General features: G+C 40.5%; 3 protein-coding genes across 4 annotated transcripts in view; all 3 read right to left on the bottom strand.

The window, feature by feature from the left end:
* Nucleotides 1–93: 93 nt before the first annotated feature.
* ecrg4a (ECRG4 augurin precursor a) lies at nt 94–4,397 on the bottom strand. 2 transcript variants are annotated; one of them, XM_046405143.1, is made up of 4 exons: nt 4,248–4,397; nt 2,332–2,379; nt 1,711–1,880; nt 94–528 (listed from the first exon to the last, which is right to left on the bottom strand). In XM_046405143.1, exons 1-4 carry the CDS (start codon nt 4,315–4,317, stop codon nt 382–384), a joined length of 435 nt encoding a protein of 144 aa, XP_046261099.1. In that variant the 5' UTR covers nt 4,318–4,397; the 3' UTR covers nt 94–381. The 2 variants fall into 2 exon arrangements, with proteins under 2 accessions (XP_046261099.1, XP_046261098.1); XM_046405142.1 differs by having other exon boundaries at nt 94–531; nt 4,248–4,395.
* Nucleotides 4,398–8,188: 3,791 nt separating this feature from the next.
* On the bottom strand, nt 8,189–11,884 carry LOC124066769 (otospiralin-like). The gene is made up of 3 exons (XM_046403531.1): nt 11,824–11,884; nt 8,531–8,605; nt 8,189–8,418 (listed from the first exon to the last, which is right to left on the bottom strand). The coding sequence occupies exons 1-3, from the start codon at nt 11,882–11,884 to the stop codon at nt 8,189–8,191; spliced, it is 366 nt and encodes a 121-aa protein (XP_046259487.1).
* A 3,122-nt stretch (nt 11,885–15,006) lies between these two features.
* The window catches only part of nck2a (NCK adaptor protein 2a), a 34,478-nt gene continuing 29,940 nt past the window's right edge, over nt 15,007–19,544 (bottom strand). The window contains exons 3-4 of the mRNA XM_046405141.1: nt 17,608–18,377; nt 15,007–16,984 (exon numbers count right to left, since the gene is read on the bottom strand). Of these exons, the coding sequence (XP_046261097.1) occupies nt 16,790–16,984; nt 17,608–18,377 (965 nt within the window). The 3' untranslated portion in view covers nt 15,007–16,789. The remainder of the gene's footprint in view (nt 16,985–17,607; nt 18,378–19,544) is intronic.

Here is a 19,544-nt window from a genome sequence, read left to right as displayed (position 1 = left end):
TTGTGTATTATATAATTATCGAAGATGGCGTGTGCATGTGTGTGTGTGAGAGAGATGGTTAGGTTTAAGTGAAAAAGCAGGGTACCCGGGCAGTAAGAAGCGACATCTTTATTTACGATAATCTAGTGACAAAGACAAGACACCAGATTTGTACAGAATTTCATACAAATCAGCCACCTCAGAACTTAAACTGTAGAGGCAATGCTCAGTGAGAGGGAAAAAAATTACGCCTGATATGTGACGTAGGAGAGAGAAAATGTTGAGTGGGTTATATTGATGAGTGTAACCAATTGGAACAAAGAAGCCCGAGCAGCTGTGGAGTATTTGGGTGTTGTCAGCTGCATGGCAGGTGTCAAAGCATTAGACTATCACAGCCTTCAGTTAGTAGTAGTCATAGTTGACATTAGCGCCGTGTCTGTAAGAGGCAGTGTCACGTGGGCCAGTGGGGGAGTTTTCATCATAATGGTGCTGCCGGCCTTGGTCAGTAGAGCGAGCGAGGTCCCTCCAGTATGACAGGTCAGCCTCCAGCTGCTGATGAGGGGAAAACAAAACAAAACATAACCGTCGTGACTTTTTAAGAAACTCGGCCTTGACAAATCTCAAGCTAATAGACGGAGACAACCGATAAGGTGTCCACCGAGAGCGTCGGCAGGCCTGCGTGAAAGGCAAGCTTTGAAAAGGCCAATGTTTTCACAGCCTTGGCCTTTTAAAGAAGCAACAGCAAATGGCATACAAGTACTGCTGCGATGGCTGAAACTGAAATACTGTCAGCTGTCAAAAATAGTTGCATTATAGAGGGATTTTGTGTACTCTGCTCCCTTTTCATCCGTTGTTATGAATGGTTCCCTCCATTCCTTACTGTCCCTGAGATGGGATTATATATTTGAGAAGGAATTCATGTACTCAGTTCCATGCCTGTGTTTATTCAGTCAGTCAGAGAGCAACACTGGTGAGGACAGACCATCTTACTCAGTAGACTGCAGCTTACACTGTCACTGCGCCTGTCTGTCAGAGATACACAAAGGTCCAGTTTTGCATTTTTTATTTGTGTATTTATTTATTTGTATTTATATATCAATTTCAGGTGGTCATTTTTAGGTATGTTTAAAGCCCCCGAAAATCCAGTTTTCTCAATTCAAGAAACATAAATGGCTAAAGAAGCCACAGTTAAAGTTTTCAGAGATCATCCTTAGAGGTTGCAGACTCCACTGTTATGAGGATGACAAAAAAAAAAAACGTCCTCCATTTTAAAGCTCCTTGTCCTTGCAAGTCTCAAAGGGTACATCCACTGATTCTTCATTGTCAAAATCAGTTTAATATGCACAGTTAATAGTTAAAAAAAAATGACTCAGACATTTCAGGGTCATCTTAGCTTGGCATTCGGGTCTACAAGACAGTCAGAAATATTAAGACCGAACTACGCGCACCAAGTCAGAAAAGTTTTCATTCTGACTTTTCTTTTTTAAGAGTTTATTTGCTCCGGCGGGTTTAACACTAACTCACTGGAGTGATACAGGATATTCAAACTAGATTTTACCAAAATATTGATAACTCATAAATTTGAGGAATTGATGGTCAGTCTGCTGTTAAAAGAATACAAACTAAACACAAGTTCCTTGTAAAATATTGTTTCTGTGTCCAGTGAAGACTAATTTCTGTGTTAGTGTTAAAAGAGTCCAGGAGTTCAATGAAAACCTGAACATAACCCACCTGCTCATCAAATCCCATGAACATGAACTGCATAATCCACTGCTGTACATCCGGTCTGCTGCGATCCCAAATGTTCCTCTTGGTTCTGCTTAGTTTTGCCAGGAACTCTTGAGCCTTGGAAGAGGGAATGGCCACAGAAGACTTTGAGGGGGCAATCCCAGCTCCTGCCACTGGACAAAAAGGCAATTTCACTGGAATTGATCTTTATACTAAGGACAGACTGGCCAGTTGTCATCTCCAGTTTTGTTTTTTGTTGTTTTTCAGATAGCAGATGGCTCTGATGCGGCCGCCTCTGTAGTCACCACTCTGTAATTTCACTCAGATTCCCACCCACAGCACTCTCCGATTGGTCTCATGTCACTAGTAATAGCCTATCAATCTGTAAAGTAACTAAAGGCATCAAATAAATGTAGTGGAGTAAAGAAAGTACAATATTTGCCAAATGTAGAGGAGTGGAAGTATAAAGTAGAAGTACAAGTTTTTGAGTAAAATGTACTTTGTTGCGTTGATTTATTAACATTTTCATTTTTACTACAAAGGTGTATTAGTTCCTGAATAAACCATATCAGTCAATGACTACTTTGTATTAGCAGTGTGATAATACTGTAGGTAAAATGTTACCTTCTCTCTTCCTCAAGATCCTGTGCAAGCTGCTGTCACTGGATGCATCTGTTAAGGAGTACACAGAGAGCTGTTCGTTATGACCGGTAAGTTAGATTCTTGGAAAAAGCACATTTAAATCAGCTGTTATTCATTTCCGAACAGTCACATGTTCAAAGATGTTTAAAGCTCCTCATACACAGCTGATTCACTGAAAGAGTCCTTGATTTTCACAGTCAAAGCTTTGTCAAAATGTCATTTTATTCTGATTATTCAAGCAGCACTGCAGAAGTTTTCTGATACGTTTTACACTTTCCCAAGTTTTAATCAATCTGAAAAGCTAAAACAGAGGGTTTTTTGACAGACATATCTCTGAATACCTTGTACCAAAGAATATACACAGAAATCCAGTCCATGTCTTAAGGTGGACTCTGGCTTGGCACAAAACATTTCCACTGAGCGGTTAGCAGTTGAAGGGATGCACTGGAGCAAATTGTTTGCATGTGGGGTTTCTCCAGTTTGTGTTGCATACTGAACAACAACTGAATCCTGCAGAATTCTTTTCTTTACAGCAGTTTGTCCAGGATATGTACAGGATGAGTTATTCTGTCCAGAGAGTTTGCTTGGGGTATATTTCTATCCAGCCAAAGCCATTAGTAAGAAGTAAACCTCAGGATTTCAGTAATAGTGCATTAATCAGCCTTTCAGGGCATTTGAATGCAGACAGTACATATGCTTCATAATAACAGTAAAGGGATAAAGTTGTACTTCTCGAAAGGTAAAATAAGAAAAAAAAAGAAGAAGATGCTTTGTGCTTTTAAGGCCTATTTCTACCTTTAGCCATAGTGGAATATGTACTGTTTAATGGTTTAAAATCTTGTACATATATTCATGGTTCCCAGAAGATGTTTCCTATTCTTCCACCTTGAGGTTCACCTTTCTGATGAGATGTCTCAACATTTGATGGACTACTGTTACAACTCTGGTGATCTCTTAACTGCATGTGTAGAACCTGCAGGCAGGACCAGTGAGACAAAACACTACTGCTCATATTCAGCGTAGCATATACAACTTAAAGAGCAGTGGTCCAAAAGTAGAGCCGTGTTGCACCCCTCGGAAGCTGAACATATCACAACTAAATGGTGAGTTAGTTCCTGAAACAACAGAGTGCAGTGCAGCTCTGCAGCCAAAACAACTACAGTTAACGTTGTTGAGGCAGATTCAAATCATTTTTGATAATAATCAGTTGTCAGAATTTTCTTAGTAAAGGTCCATTCCGTCTTATTGCATGTTTTATCCCATTTTTACCCACCATATTTTACATGACCGCCAGCGACTTTGCAAAGCATTAGATTTGTGACAGTAGATTTGTGTGTTTGATGAGTTCGGCTCGTCTGTCTGATAATCACAATCCTCTAATCGCTGTGAATGTCACACAGCTTGCCTTTAATTCTTTCTGTTTAGTTATCATTTGGCATGGGTTGTGGTGTTGCAGTCCAGATTTCAAGTAATTGATTTTTCTGTCTAAAGTAAGTCTTTTTTATATTTCTGCCAAACATAAATTAATAAGAAAGATTTAAAAAATGCAGCATATTTAAAAATATGCTATAATTTGAAAACTGTGCAGCAGATAAAATTACTGGTATAGCTTTTGCTGTCCCATTAATAAGCCTATTTATTCTCTTGGCTGTATTTTAATCTTCCTTATCCATAAGTTATTTAATGTCTGTCAGTGTCATAGAGACAGAAAAATACACTGACAGAGAAAATCTTCAAGGTTACTTTTTCCTTTTCATGTTTTGCAAAGTAAAGTAACATACACACACACTCTGACACATCCTTGTAACACACCTACCATAGAAAAAAGTATAGAAATATACTATAAAAAGTGAGTAAAGCGGAAGAAAAGCCAAAGAAAAGAACAGGACTGGACTCACCTCTGAGAGCCAACAGCGTCAGCAATACAGCCAGCCACGTTAACCTCAAAAAGAGCTGCTGGGACGCCATCTTGTACTCAGCTCAGTCTTTACAGAGCTGCTTAAAGGCAACAACTGTGCATAAACTGCTGCACAAGCAGAGGGAAGAGTGGGCGGCATCCCAGACTTTCCAAGTGGGAACTGGTGGAATGTCGTTTACCTCATGGCCTGCAGACACAAGAGTGCAACTGTGAACTTTTCCACTCTTAAATGAATTTTCACATGTGTACCAGGTTGATACATAAACAGCAGTGACATGGAAGAAAAAAGGTTTACTCTGTGAAAAGACATTCATATATTGTATATTGTGATTTGCATGTTTTCATTTAACAAGAAAAATCACTGCAGTGTGTGAGATGAATTTCTGGTAACTAACAGTAAACTCTCAAACATATTTATGCGTACTCATCACAGCAGCTTTTTCTAAACTGAGCAGCTGAGCAGAAATCTTTAGGCAAGAGCTACTGCAGAACAGCTTCAATGCTGATGTATAAAACATCAGTCATTCAGATGTTTGAGATGCAGAATGTGTTGTCTTAAGGTGGCGTGTGTCTCATTAAAAGCCTAATTACTGCTAATGAAATGAGATGAATGTTGCATGAATTTGAAATATTTCATCTAATTGAATGTTTTGCTTTATGATTCAAGCTCCAACTTTGGCTTAATAATTAAAGACCTTTAGCCCAGCAGGATAACACTGTTATCCATCTCCCACAGCGCTTCATTTGAACGTACGTGGTCTGCACGTTATCTTGATCTTTTGATCATCCATGGTACTGGAAGGTCTTTGACATTTTCTGAACTTGTATCAAGTTGTCAGGTTTTTGTTTCCAGCAAGGATGTCGCCCTTTCACTTGAATGAAAATTGCTTATGGAAAGCTTAACCTTAGCTTCCAGGTTTGCTTTTGAGCTGTGCGGTCAACTGCACATGCACATAGTGTTTTTCCCACTGCCCCCATCTGTTCTTTCCCGCTCAGCCCATAGTCTTTACTTTGGAATAATGTCACACACATTAGAAGAGCTTTTCGAGACCCTGGGATTACAAACATAAAACTCCCACAGATTGAAAAGCATAATATAAAGAGTAATAATGTACCTTGTTTGCATTTTTAGGTGTCCTTTCAACAGTTTGCTTTGGGCCAGATTTCTTTTTTTTGCAGTCGTGCAAGCAACCACTGGGACAAACTGGCAGCAGTGCTGAATAGCAGCACTGTTTCCAGATCTAACACCCAGGCTTAGCAAATTCTCACTAACATTAGCCAGCAAAAGTTACTGCTCATACCAGAAAGTAAAGTCACAAAGAGTACATTTTGTTTTCAGCTTTTCATTTGTCAAGGGAGGACTCTTATAAATTGTTTATCAAAAGTAACATCGTCTCAGTTTAATGACTGCTGAGTGTTGTGACTGTGTCAGTCAGCAATTTACTGCAAAACCACAGTGTAATTACAGCCTTTCTGGTTCCAACTCACTGATGAACTGTAATATGATGTGTGTGTGTGTGTCAGGCAGGGAATTTGTTTGGATTGGAAGTACAAACAGTCTCTCTGTCTCTCACAGGTAGAGCTGGACTGCATTAAACCCAGAAGCTGGCGGACAAATGCTTTGCTTTCGTGATGGATTTGGAAAGAAGGTGAAATGAGTGACAAGGCAAAGGACAGAAAGAGAGAAGAGATGGAAGCAAGAAAAAAAACTGAGTGTTCATGAGTGCCTTTGTGATCTCTTGCTTTTCTTATCTTCACCATTCAAGCTCTGCCAAAGTGGCTGCATCCTCTTCATCAATTTTGCCAACTGTGTGCCCACTCGCACACACAGTTTAGCTGCACAGTCGTGCTGAGTTTCAGAAAGAAAGGAGGTCAGTTTGTTCTGCAGTGAACCAAACTGAGGAGTCTGAGTGAAAGGCACAAACCTGTGGCTCTCATGGCAGGCGTGCCTATAAAAACGACTTTCCCTGCATTCATCAGATACCTCTGACAAAGAGCTGGCTCAATCCCTGACTTCTATCTCTGCAGTGAGTCTTATGAAAGGCTCACTGTCCTCAGGCACACATTTTTTATTGCAGATGAAAAACAAAAACACTAAAGAGAAAACAGATGTCTGTGCACTAACGACATACAAAGATCCAAGAATCTTTGCTTCAGAGCCCCAAAAAACACTGTGAACACAAACACACACTGAACACTCATTTGTCCTTCAAGTGTCACTTGTAATTCTGGAGAGATTGGACCAAAAAAGCAGAATGAGAATGAGGGGATGAAAGACATGAGGGTCAGAGAGAACAAGTTGTTTCTCATAGGAGGAATAATTTCATAGCTGCAAACCATTCATCTGACAACCGGTTTGATCTTGCCTATTCAAATGTATCCCACAGTGAGCTGGAAAGAAGAGCAAAGCTATGGAATATGTGGACTCCCAAAGCTGTATTTTTTAGCCTGGGTCCAGACCTTTGAATCCCTCCAAAGAGTTGACTCAGATTCTTGGACAAAGATGAAGCAGAATAAGGTAATCCTCTCTTATATGTCAATGCAATATCTCTGCTTCCCTCTTGCCTTCCCAATCCTTTTCACACTTGACTCGACACACTGAATGTTGTGAACATTCGGGTTTGTTTTAGAGTCTGACACTTTTGCGCTCAGACATCCCAGATAGCCTTGAAAAATCATACAAAACCTCTTCACTCAAAAGCTAAATCCGAAAATCATAATGTTATTATTACTAAATATGCAGGAAAAGGACATTTAATATTAAGATTCTGTTCAAGAACCCAGGTCTGCTTTAACTGTTCAGTAAAATATAATGAACATTTTTTTGTCACTTAATGAAAATTATTCTGAACAGGATTTGTTTAAGAAAACGATGCAAGGGATGTAAGAAATAACACCTGAGAATGCGTCCAATAACAGGAATTAATGAACAACACAGAGTTCATTAGCTAAATCCTCATTATGAACGCCTTGAAGGGCATAACCCACTTATACCATGGTCACCCAGTAAAAAAAAAAATATGGCCATTATTTTATATTTTCATGCATTTTAAAAGAAAAGTTCTACATTCCTCACAACGGACACCTCATCAGGCAGCCTTTACTCAACTGACAGCCAGTCAGAATTATGTATTCACCCAGACCGAGAGGTGGTGGAAGAAATATTCAGGTAAATACCAGTACAACATTGTTAAAATACTCCATCACAAGTGAAGGTCCTGCATTCAAAATCTTACTGATATAAATTTATTGAAGTAACATCAGTTAAATACAGTCAGTTGCCTTTTTATTAGGGACACCAAGCTGAAGCTAATGCAGTCTGATACAACAGTCATGCATACAACAGTCAAATGATCATCCAGTCCATTTAACAGTTCCTTTAACAGTTCCATTAACAGTCTGAACACGAAGTGAACATTAAAACCTTATTAGACCAACACATAAACATGATTGCGTTAACGTAATGTCACATAAAAATATTGAAATTTTTCACATGACAGGCGTAGGATGACATGCTGTATGTTTCTTTGTGACTATCCGGCAAGTGAAAGGAATATGTAATCGTACGTGACCCATTAAACATTTAAAAACATAAAATATTTCCTTATTTGGTGCAATAACAATGCTTTAAAAGTTTACAACAGTGATCTCGATAGTTAGTCACCTTCATCGAACGTGCAAGTCCAGTTTGTCGCAAATGGAAGGTTCACTGCCTAGTTTTAGTAAATTCGGAAGAAAAGAGAAAAAATATATGTTTGATAGAAGTGAAACAAAAGGAATAAAATCTACAATTGTTGTTATTATATATATATATAAAACATAAAGGTTAAAATATCTGTGTCCAAACTTGTGATAGTCTAAACTGTAAGCATCTTAACACATATTAAAGCTGACTTCTACCCACCCTCACACTCCTCTGCCTCACTCCTCAGTTTGAGGGTCAGACTCAGGACTGTCGTAGCCCAGCTCGGTGCCAATGGGGAAGTGAGCCCAGAATGTACGCGCCAGGTCCTTCATCCCCTCGTGAGCTGCCTGAGCTCGAAGCTCCTCCAACCACCCGAAAAAGTCTGATGACCACAGGCCCCAGTAGGGTAGGCTTCGTTTCTCCCTCTCCTCCTCCCTCCTGCCGGCTGCTTCGCTCTCCTCCGCTCCTGTCAAAGGAGACAGAAAGATGTGTGAACATTATTTCACACCTTTTCCCTCATGTCAGAATTACTGAATATTACAATGTCAAGTGCGGTCATGTGTGAGCTGTTGACAAACCTGTAAGAGACAGGAAGCTGAGCAGGAGGGAACAGAGCAACACGGTCACCCGGAGAGCATGCATGCTTCCAGGAACTGAAAGGCAAAAGACTCGACCTGCAAAGAAGTAACTCTGTTCATCAGCCTCTGCAGGTGTGTGAGCTCAGGTGCATATAAAGCAGATTCATCCGATTGTGAAGAGCATTTTCTTTAACAAACATGCAGGCTACAGCAGAACTGTGTGTGAAGATCATACCTTGCTTGATCTAATGTCGCTTTCTGTCTTCTCTCACCTGAGCAGCAGGAGATTATGCTCGTGGTCCTGTCCCAGGTCTTCCTCACTCAGACTGATCTCAGGATGAAGGCTGCATCTCAGTTAGAGGTAGACAGGAAGGCTGACATGTTTGTTTGCCTCTTTGCACCTGCCCGTCACCAAAGCACGTCAGAGAGCCTCTTTCACACCAGTCGCTTTGTGTAGAAGAATGTTACAACATGTTTTCCAGTGTAAAAATGTGTCATTAAAATGCTATGTTTTTAGGCAAGGTGATGAAAATAGATGAGAGGTCGTATCTCATTCCAGGCGCTGGCCCTCTTCTCATATTAACTCACTAATTATTTTTGCTACAATATATATTTAATTATATTGTCACAACCATCATGAGCGCAGTGTGAGATTTTTTTGCTTTGAGCAGTGAAATTAAATTGGATTTCTAAAGGTGAAAAGAAGAGAGAAAAGCAGAGGGAAGAGTGAATATGTAGAAGAAAGCAGATAAAGTGTGGAGCAGACAGTTTTCACACCTGGTATCCAGACAGACTGTACCAACAGTCAACTACAGGGTGTAAAATGACTTGGTTTTTTTTCTGATTGCCATCCACTTATCTCTTCTGTGCATGTTTGTTTTTCTCTGAGGATGCTGGCAGAGGGAGGAGCTGTTGATGCTCAGAAGAAGAATTTTCTCAGAAGACAAACCAGTAAGAGTTTACTGTAAAATTTGGCTTTTTTCTGTACTTTTCATCTTGTCAACAAATCCTGAGGAATGATATCCAACAGTGTGTTAAGTCACCTCCCAACCAGTCTGTAACATTCAGCCCCAAACCTGCTCTTTCTTACTCACAACATAAACCTTTAAAAATAGCTCACAGCATATATTATTCATCCAGGAACACCTCAGTGTAATTAGGAACCTTTTTCAAAAGTGTCCTGGTCAAGTGAGGCAGTAATGACAGTAATGAATAACATGACAGATAACACAAAATATTCCAAAAAATGATTTTGTAAAACAATATATGCACAATATTTAATGCAATCAGGTGCAATATTTAATCAGAAACATTCAAATGACAATATAAGACCACAAGGGCCACACAAATAAACATTTACATTCAAAACATTAACGTCAATGAATTACAAAATGGTGACAGGAAAAAGAGCAGTGATTCGAATTCAACTGTGAGAGACCACATTTTGAAAGTTAAGCTGTTCCTGTGGAATAACGTGTTGGAGATAAGGCGGCTGTATCAGCTTTGTGTGAGATAAGAGTAGGTGTAAAAATGCATGACTGTACAGTACAGTGCATTCAAAAGAGGAAAGTAGTAAAAAAAAATTAAAAAAAACTTTGGATCTTAGAGGTAGAAGCAAGTCCTTCTCCAATCCTATATATATATATATATATATATAAAACCCAGAACATTTTTGCCTATTTCAAAAGCCACTGTGTAGTTTCAATGACAGAGTGAAAAAAGAGATGAAGCTGTGAGAGGTGTGTGAGCTCAGTGGAATAAATGTGTCGTGTCATCAGTATCAAAGTGCATATTTACATCAGGCTGATTTGGTGCTCTGGTGAGCTTTTGCAGCAGCAGCAGGTGTGTGTGTTTATTCCTGTAGTTGTGGGAACTTGAATGTGTATGCACAGTCACATTGTGAGGACCTGCTTTACTTACTGGGACAAAACACAAGTCCACACAACGTAAATCATTAAATATTAGGGTGAAGACTTGCTTTAAGGTGAGGTTGAGGTCAGGGTGGGATTATACAAGTAATGTTTATTGTTATGGTTAGGTGGCCGTTAAGCCTCCAGGAAATGAATGCAAGTCTATGTAATGTCGCCTAAAGTGATGGAAACATGACTAGGTTGTTAAATCTGGGAATTAGCCGCTTTTTTCTTCTTAGATATAATAAATTTAATGTTTTGTCAGTTGGGAAAAACAAAACACTTAAAGTCATCATCTTGTGATGGGTATTTATTGCTGCTTTCTGTTTTTTATAGACAAAAAGATGAATCAATTTCATGAGAAACAAATCTACACATTAATTTGAAATGAAAAAAAAAATGTAATTTGCAGCCCCACAGAGGAATAAACTCTCACTGCACATGAAACTCCCTAATAGGATGAATTCATTGGTGGTTGGGGTCTGTTTATCATGCAGTATGTATGTCAAAGAAAGATAAAAGCAGCATGTCAATGTGAATGTTTGCTGCAGCTGAGATTGTAAGTGCAGCTCCTGTAAGATGAGACAGTAATATGGACTGGATGAGGTGGAGAGTGATTGGACGAGAAGAAATGTAAAGAGCAAAGTGGAGGAACCATTATCCTGTTTACGTCATAGGTAACAACCACGTTTGTATGATCCTCCTATATGTTATCGTCAAAGTAATCACCACAATTTGTCATCTTTGTTTCCATTATCCCTTTCTAGACAGCTTTGCAGATATAACAGCCTTCACTCTCATGGGAAGGCTCTCCACAAGATTTTGTGTTTGTGTGTGAATTTTTGCCTATTCACACAGTAGACCATTTCTGAGGTCAGACATTGATGCTGGAAGAAAAGGCCTCGCTCGCAATCTCCATTCCAATCCATCAAAACGTGTTGGATGGGGTTGAGGTCAGGGCTCCGCGTGAGCCAATTCAATTCAGTTCAATTCAGTTTATTCGTATATATACACTACCAGTCAAAAGTTTGGACACACCTTCTCATGCAGTGTTGTTTCTTTATTTTTAATACTTTCTACATTGTAGATACATACTGAACACATTAAATATATGAAGCAGGATATATGGAATTATGTAGCAAAGAAAAAAAATGTTAAATAACTCTAAATATGTTGTATATTTTAGATTACTCAAAGTAGCCACAATTTGCTTTGTTGACAGCACTGCAAACCCTTGGCCTTCTATTAATGAGCTTCATGATGTAGGTGTGCCTTGTCAGGGTTAATTTGTGGAATATCTTGCCTTCTTAATGGGGTTGGGACCATCAGTTGTGTTGTGCAGAAGTCAGGTCGGTACACAGCTGACAGCTGAAACTGGCTCACATGAGGACCGCCCCAGGAAAGGAAGACCAAGAGTCACCTCTGGAGCTGAGGATAAGTTCATCCGAGTCACCAGCCTCAGATATCGCAAGTTAACAGCACCTCAGTTTAGAGCCCAAATAAATGCCACCCAGAGTTCTAGAAGCAACATCTCTACATCAACTGTTCAAAGGAGACTGCACGAATCAAGCATTTATGGTCAAATAGCTGCTAAGAAACCACTGCTAAGGAAATGCAAAGCGGAAGAGATTTGTTTGGGCCAAGAAGCACAAGGAATGGACATTAGACCAGTGGAAATCTGTGCTTTGGTCTGATGAGTCCAAATTTGAGATCTTTGGTTCCACCTGCCGTGTCTTTGTGCGACGCAGAAAAGGTGAACGGATGCTCTCTACATGCATGGTTCCCACCGTGAAGCATGGAGGAGGAGGTGTGATGGTGTGGGGGTGCTTTGCTGGTGACACTGTTGGGGATTTATTCAAAATTGAAGGCACACTGAACCAGCATGGCTACGATCCGGTTTGCGTTCAGGCCATCATTTATTTTTCAACACGACAACGACCCCAAACACACCTCCAGGCTGTGTAAGGGCTATTTGACCAAGAAGGAGAGTGATGGAGTGCTGCGCCAGATGACCTGGCCTCCACAGTCACCTGACCAAAACCCAATCGAGATGGTTTGGGATGAGATGGACCACAGAGTGAAGGCAAAAGGGCCAACAAGAGCTCAGCATCTCTGGAAACTCCTTCAAAACTGTTGGAAAACCATTTCGGGTGACTACCTCATGAAGCTCATCACGAGAATGCCAAGAGTGTGCAAAGCAGTAATCAAAGCAAATGGTGGCTATTTTCAAGAATCTAAAATATAAAATATGTTTTGGGTAATTTAACACTTTTTTGTTTACTACATAATTCCATATGTGTTCATTCATAGCTTTGATGCCTTCAGTGAGAATCTGCAATGTATATAGTCTTGAAAATAATGAAGAACCATTAAATGAGAAGGTGCGTCCAATTTTAATTACTCCACCACACCCAAATTTTTCCGACCCGTCTGGTGGGTGAATCGCACCGACGACCTTCTGATCACAAGCTGCTTTTTTTTTTCTTTTTTTTTTCTAAAGATTATTCATGTATTTTTTGCTGAGGAGTATTTTTCTAGTCTTTTGAAGTTTAGTTAGTGCTGGTACATTTTGTTGAAGGTGTCTGTTTGGTTGTTGCAGTTTTCTCTTGTCTGAAGTCGGCAGAGTTATTGGTGTTTTCCAGATGGATGACAGATGAGTTCATCAATAGCTGGCTTACGGTGGGAGAGATTCTAGTTTGTGTGTGTGGAGTGTGTTCATTTTTGGACGTGTTTGTCTCAGATTTGTTCTGTGAAGTACTGTGTTCCCTTAAATTCCCTTGTTTGAAAAGTTGATTAAGGGAGTTGACTTTTGTTATGTGCACTGCTGGCTACAGCTCAGTCTCTCTACGAAGCGACGGCTCTTAATTTTTCTGCTCCACCAAGAGATTTTTCTTCCTTCTATTTTTTATGTCTTGATAGGGGTTAGTTATCTAAGCCAGGGTAATTATGTTGCATATTATTGCGGAGGCACACAGTACAAGGCACGTCAAAGAGTACTTGGAAAAACGACAAAGAATTAGAATAAACACTAAACTGAGACCAGAGTCAACCGAGTGTCCCTGGACATATACCGTGCGTTGACATTTACTAACTGAAGAAGACATGACAATGCAAGAAGCCCACTACTGCCATCGTGTGAAAATTCAGAGGTACTGCAGGCCACATTTCAGTGACAGTTTTGCAAGGTCAAAATATTTCCAGACTCTGCTGAGAGACAGTGTGTGTAGGGGGCAGAAGATAAGCCAGATGGGACTCGATCTCCCTGGAGGGACTTTTGATGGCTGTAGAGTTTGTACATAATGGCTTTTACAAATTCTCACATCATTCCCTTACACAAAAAAGCAGTGTGAAAACATAATAATGCCCTAAGGCACTCACAGCAAGACTTAAAAGTTAGTATTTCAAAGACTACCAGTGTTTTACGTTTTAAGTTAAGTCTGCTACAGCCCACAATGTGGCCTAGAGGTTGGAGAAGCGGCTTGTGATCAGAAGGTTGGCAGTTTGATTCCCCCACCGGACAGGCAGAAAAAATTTGGGTTTGAGTGATTAATAATACCCCCCCCCCATTAGCTGGCTGATCCCCCAATTTGCTCCCTGAGTGCTTGATAGTTGCAGCCCACTGCTCCTGGGTGTTTGCATGTTGCATGTGTGTGTTTCAATCAGTGATGGGTTAAATGCAGAGTTGGGACGCTGAATGTGATGGTTTGCTAATCCCTTTTGATGTGCTCAGGTGAAAAGAGTGCAGTCTTTAATGTTTTACCTCATAATTTTTTTTTTAAATATGTGCTTATTCTGAATTTGATACCAGAAGGACATGTCAAACGAGTTGAGGCTGGAGCAACAGAAGCTGGGAAAGCTGTGAAATGCTAAGAAAACACACGTTTGGAACGTCCCACCGATACACAGGCTCATTGGTAACAGGTGATAGTATCATGAGTGAGTATGAAAAGAGCATTGTGAGAAGGCCCAGTCGTTCACAAAGAAGGATATCACTGCACGCTCTCAGGAGCACTTTGTAAAATAGCTGCTGGTAAATAGTTTTGGAATGTGGTCGTCCTTTTTCTGCAGGCTTTATGTTGTTCATTCAGTACGTGTAAGTTTGCCTTTTGTTATTTCTCAATTTAAAACCTTATCCTGCAAAGTAACAAATAATGTGTAAGCAATTTGATATAAAATTAGAATACAAATTGCGAGCATCATAATCAAATGTCATTAGCACTGGAATAAGCTGCTTATAAATTTGTTCTGCTCTACCGTGGGTATCAACTAAATAAATTAATTTATCATTAGGCTCCTTTAAACCTGAATTAGTAAGCTCGCTAATTACAAGCCATGGCTTAATAATTGTTTTGCTTCTCATTTAATCACAGCTTTTAATTCCAATCCAAATCCTGTCGGCAATGTGACGGCTGTTACCCTAATGGACTTTTGGAGTACAGGTTTATATGACAAACTGAGCAGCTGCAGTTCAGGTGGTGGAGTCAAATGCACAAAGAGGAGTAGAAGCCTTTTCAAGTAATCTGAACAGTAACCAACAGGTGAGAATCACACATTCAACATGTGTAGTTTTAGTATTCTTCAAAAATTTTATTGAACAAAAGTATTTCAATTCTCATCACGTTGTCGGTGATACAGTACCTTAGTTTGATTCATATATGCACCTCATCTTATTTTGAATATATACATACAGTGGAGACAAGAATTAAATAACAATGCTCAATAACATTCAGATATATCATATAAAAGCTGAGGACCCCGTGATCAACAACACTTCCATTGGTAAACAAATGCACAGAGCAAAAGAAAATAAACACAGAAAATGTTTGGTAGGACTAGTATTTGTCATTATAAACCAGATGACGGCATATTTGGCTTCTTTAAAGTAAGATTCTATTGTTGGACCTCAAGAATTAGTAACAAGTATTTCCAAATCATTTGTCATATGAATGAATTTGTGATTTATTAGCATCGAGCTTAGGGCCACACCTTCTTAGTAACTTTATTACTGGGGTCTCTCAGTCGATCACATATTTGTTTGTGAATGATGACGCCTTCCCAGCAAAATTATCCTCCCTGCAAACACATGACTTGCAAGGATAAACTCATCTGTGACAAATGCAATACCAGAGGATAACTGCATTCATTCACAGGAGCTGGAGTAGATCAAGTGTCGTTAACTCAAAAGTGTTACCAAAAAGATTTAATTATTATTGTTATTGTTATTGTTGTTCTTCAGTCGGTATCCTCATGTAGCTACAGACACATACTGAAGAACAGGAACATGTTCAATGTGACACAATATAAAGCATGAGCATAGAGCTATGAATGAATGCCAAGTGTGGTGAGTGCAGTGCAGACCTGGAGCCAGTAGTATGGGTTCAGGGTGGCACATTTGGTTACATTGATAACATTCAAACTCTACAAGAAATCCGAGGTCTCCACCATTGCAGTAATGCTCCCCGCACTGCCTCTTAGAAATATTATAGGAAGTACTGTATCCAGATTTTCAATAGCCATCACTACTAATGATCAAGTCTGTGGAGACAGAAACAAGGAGGAACATGAAAAAGTGACAAGATACAAGGTCAACTGGGGAGAGAAATGATGTAGAGGAATGATGAAAATTAGGAGAAAAAGGCAAGAGGCTGATTCTGGTCACTTTGTGAAGTCATTGTATGAATAAGTAATGAGTGAAACCTCCCAAAAGGAATTTAAATTAGCTAAAAAAAAAAAAAAGAAAAACAAAGAAAAACTTAACTCAAGAACAAGCACTTCTTTCAAAAATGAATGAACAAAATAAAACAATGGCCAGAAACCGAACAGGATAACACCAAGGTAAGGTCCATCTGAGGTTTGAGTTCTTCTTCAACTGTTAGCTGTTTGTCCTCCTGCATGGATTAAGAGCAATGGTGTAGCCTACAATGTGCGTGCTAGTAAATGGACATAATGTATGACATCAGAAGGAGAGCTCAACCCCCAGCAAGGCTTCAAGTGTTCTGTTGGCGGCAGATGTGGACACTGTGAATGTTAGCACATCCAGGAGACAGAGGCTTATTATGCACTGTGTACATGGAAGATGCAGCTGGGTATTTTACCTGGCATAATTCTTGCTGTCTTGGGGTTAACCGCTTGGTTGCTGAGCTAGAAAACGTTTCACCCGATCACCACTGGAGGGCGACAGACTTGCAAGCTTAGAAGAGTAACTTGGGATCTGGATGCAATATGGACACCACAGCGAGAGGGTCCAGAGCTAAGGCTTGAGTTAAGACGGTTAGGGACTGGCATTAGTATTAAGTGTGTCTGAAGAGAGTGTGTGTGTGTGTGTATGTGAAATCCAGTGTTGTGTGTATCACAGCAGGGCTTTGACCAGGTACAGCCTCTCTCCATGTTCGCTGGTGAAGATGGGGGCTTTCTTGTAGTGCTCCACTAGTTCATCCATTGAGTTGAACCTGCGCTGGCCGATACAGTACACTCCGTCTGACTGCTGCACTTTAAAGTGCTTATTCTTACCAGGCGCCTTCAGAGACACAGAGAAATCGCTGGGCTGAAAATAAAGAGGGGAGACAGTTGTTGATATGGTAAGAAATATGACAGAGTGACATGAAAAAACCATGCAATCAAATTTCATGACTGTTTCCATCCAGCAGGTGGCAGTGTATCATCACGTTTAAAGATCTGGTCCACACTTATAAAGCTGCTGCATGTGAAATTTGGACTTTAGATTTGGAGTCCATCAGTACACTGTTGCTTATAAAAATTCTTTTACGTTAAAAATACTAAATTTCGGCTCTTTGTGGTTTATTTCACATGCCCATAGTGAAGTTACAGTTTCCTGCAAATATTAATTCTAAAAACATTAAAACATAAAACCTTTTGCAGGCTAATTCTTTCTAATTTGAATTCTCGTTTGATTGGTTCTTCTTGCTCTGAGCATAATTGTGAAGTAACTTGTTAGCAGTTAGAAGCAGCCCTCAATGGTTCCCCTTTCACTTGATAAATCATATTCTTCACTTATAGAAAGCAACATTTTTCCCTCAAATACAGGATCTAATTCACATTTCTAAATATTTCCAAACTAATTTTCCTTCTGAGTAAACTTAGTCCTCATTTGCCTTTCTCCCAGCTTTCCTAATGCAGGTCTGCCATGACTCCACCCACAAGACTCACCGATGACTCGCTGTCTCGTATGAGGAAGTCGCCCTCCTCTCCTCTCTCATTGAGGATACACTCGGCCTGATGCCTGGTGATGTTGCCGTAGTACCAGTCCCTCCCAGCAAACTTCCCTGAGCGCGCCGGTGCCACAAAGCGATTCTGCGGGGAGCTCGACGCAGGCAGGTCGGGCCGCTCGTCCAGCACCATCACATAGTTTTTAGGTACCAGGCCCACGATGCCACGTGAGTTCTTACACCTCCACCACTCCGGGTCGTTCTCAGGCTTCTCCACCACCTCCATGACCTCTCCCTTCTCAAAATTCAGCTCCTCCTCGGTCACGGAGCTGAAAGGATAGAGTGTTTGAACCAAGTGAAGCACGTCTGCGCGGCCACCTGCACGCCCGTTGGCCAGCAAAGTCCCTTGAGAGCCGCCATGGTACGCCCGTGAGGAATCTCCCTCCCCCCTGTCATCCGCCCCTCCGAGCTCCTCCTGAACATAATTGGACGGAAACCAGCCCACACGGCCCGCCTGACTGCCCCGCCACCATCCGTCACTACACTTCTCCATCACAATGACCTTGGAGCCCTTCATCAGGGTCAGCTCATCATCTCGCTCTGCCGTGTAGGCAAACTTGACCACAGCCGGGATGTTGAGGTCATAGATTCTTTCAGCAGCTCCTCCTCCCATCCCTCCACCCCCGCTGCCATTGGAGGGGTACTCTGTGTCTGAGCTGGGTGTTGGGGAAGCATCACGGGCGCTTGTCTTCCTCTTAGTTTTTCCCAAGCCTGCAGAATGAACAGAAACATCAGAGAATGGTGACATTACTTTTAGCCTGCATTTATGGTTTTTGTTAAACACTTTGTAAAACCCTGACACATTATGACCTCATGAAGTTCATATGGCAAAAGCATTAGCCAACAGCTGCATTTCGACTCATCTGGCAGACATGGAGCAACATTAATATGCATTTGTAATCAAGATTGAGTCCAATAAATGAATCCATTGATGACTGATATTCACTCTGTTCTTATTCACTCACTTTTGGACTGATAAATGCTCCACTATGTTCACCAGCCAGATATAAAACAATCAAAATCAACACAGTAAGCTGAAATATTGTAAAATGCTCAATAGAGCTGAACAAGCTGCAGGGTTAGGTGATAATCCTATGTAGGTACGTCAATACAGTCAACCTGTTTCACAAGCAGTCATTTGGTCCATCGTTGTTATAAAAATTTTTATAACAACGATGGACCAAATGATGAGGGTATTTTTATTACTTTGGCACAGTTGTAAAAAGGAGTGTTGTTTTTTCATTTCACTGTGGATGCACATCCACATGTGACAAATAAAGAATTCTGATTCTGATTCTGAAAAATACTCATTTCAGCAATGTTACAGTTGACTGAAAGGAGGTTTTAGAAAGCAGAGAAAGACCTGAGTTCTGCAGGGAGAGGAGGCAGTTCAAGTCAGCAGGAAACAAACTGAGGCTGCAAGTTGTACCCATGGGTCTTCAGAAGCACAAAAACTACCTTGGAAAATAGAGAATACAGGATATCCTCTCCGAAACCTCAGCCGTGAAGGACAGATCGATACTCCTGATAATAGAATTAATAAAGATATGCACAGAGACACTTGTGCTGAGCAGCCTACGCCTCATGAAATGAAAGCCTCATTAACAACTTGGTATTCTGCCGACACTATCTACACGTCGTATAGACATCTATATGGATCAAAAGGCTGAAAATAGGTGATGTAGACGGAATGAAAAGTGGAGCAGGCACCGTGGGCTTGATAACGACAGATATATCCAGGAACAAAGTCGGCACCTGTCTTACATGTCTCTGACTTTTCCCATTCACGTACTTTCAAAGGCGTCTTTAAACATGTGTTTGCACAAGTTAGAACTTAGGTTTCTAAATTCTCTCAGATGAACATAACCGAGGGGGTCT

Source organism: Scatophagus argus, chromosome 11 (assembly GCF_020382885.2).
Source record: "Scatophagus argus isolate fScaArg1 chromosome 11, fScaArg1.pri, whole genome shotgun sequence".
In the NCBI taxonomy this organism is placed as follows: Eukaryota; Metazoa; Chordata; class Actinopteri; family Scatophagidae; genus Scatophagus; species Scatophagus argus.
Note: the sequence above shows the minus strand (reverse complement) of the source record. Positions and strands in the feature narration are given on the sequence as shown.